Source organism: Myotis lucifugus, unplaced genomic scaffold (genome assembly GCF_000147115.1).
Source record: "Myotis lucifugus unplaced genomic scaffold, Myoluc2.0 scaffold_449, whole genome shotgun sequence".
Taxonomy (NCBI): Eukaryota; Metazoa; Chordata; class Mammalia; order Chiroptera; family Vespertilionidae; genus Myotis; species Myotis lucifugus.
Window position 1 is genome coordinate 64,595 of NW_005871497.1, and position 10,960 is coordinate 75,554.

The window sequence follows — 10,960 nt, forward strand, 5'->3', positions numbered from 1 at the left end:
CCCCCCCCCCCCCGCTGCCCTGATCACCTCCAACTGACCCCAATTTGATGGCCTGCTCGCCCCCAACTGGCCTCCCTGCTGGTCTGCTTACTCCCAAGTCCCTGCCCCCCATCAGCCTGATCACCCACAACTGCACTCCCCTCTTGGCCTCTAACCGTCTCTACCTCGGCCCTGGCATCATGACTTTGTCCAGAAGAATGTCTGGAAGGTCTCCCAGTCTAATTAGCATGTTACCCTTTTATTAGATAGATGGGTGTTACATAAAGCAAGATATTGTGTACCATGGGGCATTGTGATGGGAGAGACAATACAGGGGACTGCATGGTTGAAGGAAGTGACATTTAGGGGAATGACTCAGGGAGAGTATAGTATGGTTTTAAATAATACTCTATCTTGATTTTTCTGCTCAAATACTCAATTGTTAAAGCAAGATTAATTAAGCAACTCATCCCATGGTTTTGAAGTTCACTTTACCATGTAACTAAATTTTTGTTAAAATGTGTTTCTATGTTTTAACATACTACCATAATTATTCTAGTTTATAGTCTACCCCATGGTGTAAATCCTTATCATTCCCAACTACTCCCATATCCCATATGTGCATACCATTTACTATTCACCCAGTATTTTTTCTTTTGCCTTTTTTTATATACAATAAAATTATGAGTCTCTATAGACTAATTCTATTCTTGGTATCCTGAATTAAGTTATTCTTTCAACAAATAGTTGATTTTACTTACATCCCTCCTAACTTGAGAATCCTGTATTAGAATATCAAACACACCTACACACAGTAAATCAGTTGCTGTCAAGATTTATTGAAGAATCAGCAAAGTGAAAACAGACTTTCAAAAGTCTGTGTCAGGAAAGCATGAAGATATATGTCCTTGAATTGCTAAACAAAGCATAAGAAGAGTGTGATATCAGTGCTTAAGACCTGAAAAAAATTGACAAAAATTCAGGAAAGACATTTTAAAGAAAGAAAATTAAATTGATTCATACCTTTACATATAATTTTGTTCTTGACAAATGTACATATTTGTAAAATATCATTTTGCCTGACTTTACAATACTTATGTATCTTACATGTGGGCACAAAATAATTACTGAAGAGCCTCAGTTCTTAGATGAGTGAGGATTGCAGTTATATTTTTTAAAAGGTGAGAATCATTAGTTGCACACTAATGAAAAATATGTTTAGAATAGGCATTTTAGATCTTTTAATATTACTCTCTTTATATCTTTAACTCACAGTAAATTATTCAATTAAGGATTAACTAAAATGACATAAATCATTAAATGTAGCAGAAAGTGAGCTTTCTATATTGCTCTCTTAATATCTCTGACTATTGGATAACTTAGTCAAACTTTGTGATATGAGGGGAACTCTGGTACTGTTAAGTTTTGTAAGTTTCCATAAACATATTCTGCTGCATGATCTCTATCCCTAAGCATCTACATTTTCTAAGTCCAATACTTGCCTTAAATGCCCACATTCTTTTTTTATTACTTTTTTGCTTGTTGGATGCACTTCTTATATATTAAAACTGAATGTCTAGGCTATTACACAATTAGACATGGCACCTCTTATGTTGTTTTCAAATCAGGAACTCATCTGGCTCTTCTTTCAGTAGTTTAAAGACACCCATTTCAGTTGTAAAAGTGTCTTCCTTTTGGCTTGGATTATCTAGATCAGGGGTAGTTTGGGAAAAGGCCTCAGTAGCCTCAGTTACAGATTCCACTCTGTGATTTTCAGACAAATCTTCCTTCATTGTAGGAGCTGAATCTTCCAAGAGGTTCATAGGTATTGGTTTAGGAACAACGAAGTCATATCTGGATTCAATAGCAGTAAGCAAAACAGGATGGTTGTCTGCTTCACTGGCAAGTTCTCTCTCCATCCAAACATCAACTCCATCCGTAGACTCTTCAACAGGTAACAGAATATCTTCTGGATTATCTTTGTCTCTTTTGGCAGTGGTAGTAAATTCAAACACAGTGATGAACTTTTCCTCATCAGATTCAGTTAGTTTAGACACAGAATTGGGGTCATCTTCTGGGAGAATTAAGTCAATTTTAGTTATTTTCTCTTCTGTAAAGGTAGTTATGTCTGGAATAGTAGTGAAGTTTTTTTCAGCAGTTGGAGCGATTTCAGTCTCAGGAATAGAAGAGTCAGTCATCTGGACAACCTCATCAGCAGTGACATCGGATTTAACTGAGGAACTATAATTGTGGACATCAAGTTCTCCCTTAGCTGGAAGGACAGGGATGTCAGTAACACTGGAAGTGCTTTTCTTTACTGAGGCGGAGACTTCAGAAGTTATTATTGGGACATCTTTATCTCCTGGATCAATGGTATCCAAGAGAATATCTTCTTTTGCCATGCTAGTGGAAAAATCTGTTAAAGAAACAGAAGTGACTGGTGATGAGATATTACCAATTTTCACTGGAATGACATTTTCAGTAGTAGAGTCATTAGCCATGGAGCTTGTGCTGGTCAGAGTGTTGATTTCTTTTTCCAGATTGGTTGATGACTTAATATAGGACTCCATATTCTCTTCTGAATTTAGTCTTATCTTTGGTGATGGAAGCCTACTGTTTGCAATTGTTGAAAAATCACATTCCAGTATATAGTCACTTACTGAAGTAATGTGGTCTCCTTCTGAAGTAATAGGTGTTTCTGATCTAGGTATAGTGTCAGTCCCCAAGAGAATGGTTGCTTCAGTTATTGTCTTACTGCTTTCTGTTGGAGGATGAGAATAAATTTTTGGCGAATCATCTTCAGCCATGGGACAAATGGCACCATGCACACTCACAGGTCTTTCTCTGAGCCCAGTGGTATCCCTAGGCAGGAGAGTGGTATTCATTATAGTGACTGAAGCATTGGTCATCATGGTGATTGTTGCATCAACCACAGGGCCAGTGGCTCTGGCTTCCCTTGGAGGTTGTTTTTATGCCCTGATTGGGCACCTAGTATTGATATTATATAAAAAGGTTATAGAATCTTCCCTGATTATGGAATCCACATTCACAGTCCAATATTTCAATAGCAAGGAACTCACAGTTTCCATGTTAGCAGGGGTGTGCCTTCTAATATGGAGTTAGTGTCACTTGAAACAGACACAGCAGAGTCTGCCAGGTACTTTATGGGCTTAGCATCAAATGGGGGAAACTCTGGGAGCCACAAGATTATCAGCAGGAGCTTCAAGTTGCCTTTCTTTCAAGTAAGTAATAGGGTCTTTTGAGGTGAAGCATCTTCTCTTGTGATTCATGTATTTAAATGTCTAAAAAATTAATGGCAGTTTGGCAGTGAATGAAGCTGCAGAGGTAATTAGGTAGTTAGAGTTCTGCTTCTTCAGAGAGGGAATTCCCATGTTACCACTCGGCATAATAAAAAATACGTGTTTTTTTCTTTGTTGTAATTCTGACTTTTTCTTGAATTAACACGAATAACAGTGAGAATGTCAGGTTTTGTAGTTTTAATTTCTTTAGGAATGTTTTCCTTTAGAGAATGTTATTTCAACCCCCAAGAGTTTTCTGGTAAGAAGTATGTCAAAAATCACCCAGAAACAGATCAGGGTGTGGAATAAGTATATTGGCCGTGTCCTGCGGACTCAAGGGTCCTGGGTTCGATTCCGGTCAAGGGCATGTACCTTGGTTGCGGGCACATCCCCAGTTGGGGGGTGTGCAGGAGGCAGCTGATCAATGTTTCTCTCTCGTTGATGTTTCTGGCTCTCCGTCCCTCTCCCTTCCTCTCTGTAAAAAATCAATAAAATATATTTAAAAAAAAAAAAAGTATATTGGCCGTGGGCGTTGTATCCTGGATTTCAGAGGCAGGGTTTTCTCTAATGATGTTAGTTATATCAGTCATCATTTTGTTTCACTATCAGCCTTAAGGTTTAGCTAATTAGATAAAAGAAGATTGTAGTCGTGTTATTTTTCCTCCAGTGTGATTATTAGAAAGGATTTTCAGACTTGGACACAACTAAATCTGAAAAACAACAGCAGCAGCAGCCAGAGAAGTGGATTCCATCTCAAAGGAAAATGCTTATTCTTCTTAGACATGAACTCAGCCTCAAAAGGTACAGTGTCTTCCCTTAGTTATTGGTCACCTATCATGATATTACCACTCTCTGTAGTAATATTAGATGATTTCAAGATAAATATTTTTAATTTTAAAGATATGGGCAGCTTCTCCAGAAATGTTTTTGCTTCAAGGGGCTGTCACTATTGAGGGCTCCAATGTCTTTGTTGACACATGGAATGATGACAGCATCAGGGACAGGGAAAGAAATCTCAAGTTAATGATAAGCACAGGTTCTTTATTTTTAAGTTGAAATACTGTCAGTTCTAGTGGCAGTAAAGAAAGTAATGGCATTATTTGGGTTGACTAACGTAAGGGCAAGTTTTTTAACTTCTATTTTTTTCTCATCATCTAATGTTTGTACATCTTAATTCAGGGTAAGCCATGATATAAAAAGAAGACTTGGTATCCTTTAGGGAGAATATACTTTTGTGTACAAAAGGGTGAAAAAGATAGAGGTGTTAGCTGTATAGCTCCAGGAAGTTATCTGTGAGCACTTGGTATTTATGTTGAATAGAGTTAGAAAAGAAACAAAATATCCACCTTTTGAACATTTAATTCCCAGTTAGAAATGTCAGTTGAAATGGTGATATCATCTTCAAAGGTACTAATTTTTCAAATAGTCTTTAATTTCAGAGATTACTTTTGTGGTCACACCAACTCTGCTTATACTAATAGAGCCATGAGGTAGAATCACACTTATTGTAGCAAAATGAGGCATTTCTCTCTAATGGAGAATGTTATTACCATTACCTATGTTTATTAAATCATTGACTTAATAAAGGATGCTTTAAATTGAGAGTGTTTTCCGTCAAAGAGCAGAAACATTTGATGAAAATCCTGATGGGACTGCTGGAATTTTAGCAATGTTCAAGATAGAACTGGAGCCATCTGCTCTAGGAAATATAGTATACTCACATTTGACCACTAGATCAATGCCATAAAAGCTATCAAAGCTATCATCTGACTTAAGGACAGATGATCAGATTAATTTTGAATGAAATGATGAGTTTCATGTTATCTGAATAGTAGTTTCTTTCATTGTTGTTATGTACAATTTTAAAAGAATCAACTGAGAAGTGTTGTATCCTATGGAAACTAGAATTCCTATTTTAGAGTTTATATGCTAACTTTTGAATTTTGTAATTTATTGGAGAAAACAGTTATTAACCTTCATTAAAGTGGTTATAATTGTTACTGGAATGTAGTTGTTAAGGAAGTTTCATGTTCAATATCTTCATTCACAAAATAATTCCCACCTTCAGAAACAACAAAGGAAGAGAATCAATCAATTACATTTTGAGAGTTGGTTCTACCAACATTTTGTCCTCTTCCCTTCAGTGATTGGGATCTTGGGTACATGAGTAAGGAAATTGTAGTGGAAGGATGTGTTGGCCTTTGGGGTCAGTACTCCTTTGTTTTTAGGGAAGATGGCATTTATAGTATGGTCAGTCATGACCCTCATATCTGCTTTGTTGTTGGTAGGCTCCTCAGGGATATCATTTGGAGTAATTATTTCTATCTGTAACTGAGGGATACTAGCATAAAGAAAGTGTTTTTCTTCAATCTCCTTGTTAGATTATGGTACAAAATAAACTTCTTGAAACCTAGGAAATATTTTTTCTATCTCAACAATGGGTTCATGTGTAGCGCTTATGCTTTCTGAAGTTTGAAATTCCTATCTGTTGCTCTAAGATTGGCTACATTAAATTCCAACCGAGAATTTCCTTCTACTGCAAAAATGATCTCTATGTAAGATGAAGATTTTTTTCATCATTAGGAATAATGGTAATTACTTCTTTGAGCAAGGTTGAATTTTCAGCCATAAAGTGGCTGAATAGATCCATCTGGGAGGAAATCCTTGTGTATGTGAGAGGTTAAATAAGCTGTTACAAGACACTTTATAATCATTATAGATTGATTTATTATCAGCAATGAAATTTCTATTTACAAGATAAGGCTTTGGGATAACATATTTTGGACAGTTTGGGTAACATTTTCTATATTTTACATTTGTAAGGCAATCCATTTCAAATTCAGTAGCTATGTGTTTTTTTTCTGCAGAAGCTTTGGTTGTTTTCTTTGTGTAATACAAATTTGGTTTATTCATTATAAAAAAGAGTAGAAAACTTTATGGTTCTTTTTTCTGGTTCTAAATATTTTTTTTCAGGTTCTAAATTTTGATTACTAGAGTCATCAATATAAAAAAATTGTTCTTGGTAACAAGAGTAACAGATGTTTTAGGTTTGACATTGCCCATATTGTCTGAAGAGCCAGTGGAATCAGCTCAGAAAATAGTATATATAGACTAAGACACAGGCTTGGATCCTGCTAATATTAACATCGTTGGGTAATACACAATTATACCTTTTATAAGTCTGGGGCTGCAGTTTATTTACTAGGAGCATTAGAAGTTAGGATGAGAGGTTGAAGTAGTTCCAAAGATGTAAGTCTTAGAAACATGACACTCTGATGATGGAAGGCAATAATGGCCAATGTTATTTTTACTCTTAGTGGAGATAGCAGGAGCATTGGGCACATTAGCAGACATCTTTTTCAATGGATAAAGAAAGTAAGTGTGTTGATTGCACTTTCTGTGTTTTCATTCACAGTGGAGACATCATCCCGGGAAAGCTGAGCTAAACAAAAATTACTGCAGGTATACATGTTTCATCTTCAGTAAAATCAGATATACTAAATACAGTAGTGTCTACTCTCTTGAGTGTAAATGTCTTATAAATGGTAGGTGATTTTTTTTCCTGAGGAAATATCACTGTTTATTTAAAGCCCGATTAGTATCCTGCTGTCAACTATGGGTTTTGTGTCTTCAAAAAGGGAAAATTCAATTATTTTATTTCCTAACTTAAGGACTTCAGAGAGAATTTTGTCATCATCACCATTTATGGTGCCTTTCCCCACAGATGTTTTGACAGAAAAGCTAGAAGGAAAATTATTATTGGCATCAAGTAAGAAGTGAGTTGTAGTTTGTGAGTTTGGGTATCGATGTTGGCATCAAAACATTTGAAAGCAATGGCATCAGTGTCAGAGTTCTTGCTTTTATATATCTAAGAATCAAAGCTTGGAAATTTTCTTTAGCTTTAAACTCTGGGGGGTGCTTTTTTAGATACACTGAAGCAGAAACTGTGGTATATGGTGCATGAGACACATGTCTTAGGAATACACTCATTTTTAAAGGGAATTATTTGATCTGTTCTCTAATTCAAAGGCATGCTAACATGAGATATATTCAGAACCACTGTTTTCAGACAAAATAATCATGTGGTCCACAAATACTGGGGTGATTTTACCTGCAGAAAAATTGTCATCCACCCTTTCTGAAATGTCTTCTGTAAAATAAATGCTTTCCTATTCAGCACCTCTCTCTCTCTCTGTTATACCTTTGTGGTCACATATAGTCCCTTTAAAAGTACTTGCCATGTCTTTTTCAGAGGTAATGATAATAGGTGAAATAATAATTTTATCAGATAGAATAATTATTTTCTCAGGTGGAATAATAGTATAATCAATCATTTTTGTGGTATCTTTCCCAATAATTGTAACAGGAACAAGTTCAGAATATTTTGAAGTTCCTGTGGATGTTGTGAAATCAGAAGGAGGAAAATTTGACCTCCATTGTAGACCATATAAACCAGCTGGAATGTTTGCGATGGGCCTTCCTGTATTAGTGACTTCATCATGAGAGGTAGGCCTAGTCACTTTTGGAAGAGTTAATGTGGAATCAGCTAAAAAGATTCCTTTTAAATTGGGAGGTATTTGAGGCCTGAAGGAAGTAGCATCAAATTTAAGAGTGAAATAATTATTCATAATATTGTCACCCTCAGAGAGAGGATTAGACTCAGTTGCTGACAAAAAGATTTTCCTGATAGAGGGGATGAAAACTAATGTATTTGTAAAATGACTTAATTTCAGTTCAGCAGCTGGATCTTCTTGGTCAAAAATATTAGCTATTTTTCTTCTCTTATAGACATTATTTTGAGAATCTTCTCTAGGGGAAAAGGCTTTCATCATTGCTCTTAGAGATTTGGAATACATCTTGTCAGTCTTAGTCTTATGATTGTCAGGAGTATCTCCCGTCATAGTGAAAAATGAATTAACTTCACCATCTGTGGTGCTACCTGAAAAAGTTGATCCAGTTGGAGGAACATTCCATGGATATGAATTAACGTCAGCCTGAGTTATTACAACTTGTCTCTCTGGAACATCACCTCCATTAATGGCATCAGCATATTCAGTTGCCCTCTCTAACATTTCTGACCTGGTTATTAAAGATTCAGACAAAAAGTTATCTGTCATTAGGCCAGAGGTTTCAGGATTTTTAGTTAAGGAATTAGGAATAAGCATGCCAGATGTTAATAAAGATGGGAATCGTCTAGATTTAACATTATCCTCACCAGAATCACCACCTACATAACTACCTTCAGTGGAAAGAACAATGGAATCACTCATAGTGCTGGCTCCCTTATTCATAGATGAGGAAAAGATTGAAGCTATGTTTTTTTCTTCTTCACTATTTTTACTGATGAAGGAAAGATCATCAGTAATGACATTGAACTCAGCCAAAGGAATACTTTTCTGTGAATGGGGCATATCTGCCAAGTTTGGTTTATGTTTAGTTGCATCTAATATGGCTAATATGGTGATTTTTGCTTCATCTGGGATAGCATTATTATAAAAAGCAGAGGAGACATCTTTCCTGTTGAATCGGTCTTCAAATTCTGTAGGACTGGTGATCACAGCAGGATTAATGGGATCAGTTATGAATATACTGCTCTTTCCCATTATTGTTATTAATTCTGAGTCTGAAATAAATGAGTACTTCATTCTTTTGCCTTTAGGGAGGATAATGACTGAATTTAGAGAATTATTTTCCATAACTGTTTTATCTAGAAACTCAGGGGAAAAAATCCAACTTGAATCAGTTAGAGAATAAGTCATGTATCTGGGAGCCTTAGTATTAAAATTGATAGTAGAACCTTTGATAACAGTAGCATCATTGTCAGAATTAGGAGTTTCTTCTTTGGGAACTAAGCTTCGGTGTTTTTTGGTAGTTTTGATATCAATTGGCAATCCTTGCAATAAAGGTTCCAAGATTGTAGCACTGGCAAAGGGTGCATGAGACTCAAATACATTGGAGTCCTTAGTGAGTGTGATCTTTTCTATAAGGGGACCATTTTCTTCCTTCACTAATTCAAAAAGATAGTTATCTTCAACATATTGAAGGGCATTGTCAATAGGCATAATAGTTATTATATCATCATTGTGTTGAATACTTTCACCTGCCAAAAAGGTGTAATGTGTATCTTTTGAAATATTTTCTATAAAAGAAATTTCTTCAGTGGATATATCTTTCTTTATAAAAAACTTATCACCAAATTTACCATTATTAATAGTATTAATAGTGTTTTTCATGTCCTTTGTTGAAATAATGACAGTAGGTAAAATAATGGCTTTGTCAGATGGAGTATTTCTTTCTCCAGGTGGAACAATATTATTAGTCTTTGTTGTGGTATCTTTTTCCATTTTGATAACTGGATCAAGTTCAGAAGAGTCAGTTGAACTCCTGAATTTTGTGAAATCAGAAGAAAGAGGAGTTGGATTCCATGATGCTAGGTCATATGTCCCAGTGGGAATGTTTGCAATGGTCTCTTCTCCTGTAGTGACTTCAAGTGAAGAGCTTTTATCATTAGACCTATATGCTTCTGGAAGACTTAGTGTGGAATCAATTGAAAATATTCCTTTTAAATTGAGGGGTGCTTGAGGTTTAGTAAAAGTTGCACCAAGTTTAACAGTGAAATAATTATCTTTCAATGAACTTGCATCTTTTGGAAAAATATTGCCTGCTTTAGAAATATGAATTTCTTCCACATTGTTGTCGTTCTTGGACAAAGTATTAGGTTTGGTTACTGAGGAAAAGATTTTCTGCATAGATGGACTATGAAAAGTTGCATTTATAATGTGACTTAAGTCAAATTCAGTAGCTAGATCTTGATCAGAAAAATTAGCTATTTTTCTTTCATCATAAACCCCATGTTGAGAGACTTTTGTAGAAGAAAAGGCTTTCATGATTGTTCTCTGAGGTTCAGAATATGTTTGATCTGTATCAATTTTAGAAAGATCAGTAGTTTCTCTGTTTACAAAGGACAGTAAATCAAATTCACTGCTTGTGGGATTGTCTGAAGAAGAAGTGAAACCAGTGGGAAGTTTAGTTGAGGTCAAGGAATAAGACTTGAGGTCATTCTTATTTTTAAGGGGACTATCACCATCATTAATAGAATTAGGGTATTCAATTGTTGACTCAAACTTGTTTGACCATTCAATTGAAGGATTAGCCAAGAAGTTACTTGTCACTGGGTCAGAGATTTCAAGGTTTTTAGTTAAGTCATAAGGAATGAACATGGGCTTTTTGGGGATTTTTAGAGCTAGAAATCCTCTCAATTTACTATTGTCTTCTGACAGCATAGATTCATCCCCTTCATCACTACTCTCAGTGGATAGAATAGTAACATCATCCACATTGTCAACTCTATTCACTGGTGAAGAAGAAATCAGAGCCCTGTTGTTTAAAATTTCAGTATCTTCATTGGTAAAAGGAAATTTGCCATCAGGAATGATACTGAAGTCAACCAAAGGAATAATGCTTTCCCATGAGTGTTGTGTCTCTGCCATATTAGTTTTACCTTTAATATTGTCCACTTTGGATGACAAGATGTTTTCTGCTTGACCTTGAGCATCAGTGTTATAAATAGAAGATGAAGTGACTTTCCTGTAGAATTGATTCTTATTTTTTAATGGAGAGGTAATTACAATAGGATCAATGGGTTCATCTGGGAACATCATTCCCTCTACCATGGTTACTGT

The 10,960-nt window shown here is 35.6% G+C and overlaps 1 protein-coding gene across 1 annotated transcript; it reads right to left on the reverse strand.

Moving 5' to 3' along the window:
- Positions 1-1,598: 1,598 nt before the first annotated feature.
- CABS1 (calcium binding protein, spermatid associated 1) lies at positions 1,599-2,786 on the reverse strand. The gene has a single exon (XM_006102968.1). It carries the CDS (start codon positions 2,784-2,786, stop codon positions 1,599-1,601), a length of 1,188 nt encoding a protein of 395 aa, XP_006103030.1.
- Positions 2,787-10,960: the final 8,174 nt, after the last annotated feature.

What these genes read in the sequence shown, in the direction of transcription:
- CABS1 (XM_006102968.1), bottom strand. Translation starts at nt 2,786, where the DNA reads ATGGCTGAAGATGATTCGCCAAAAATTTATTCTCATCCTCCAACAGAA.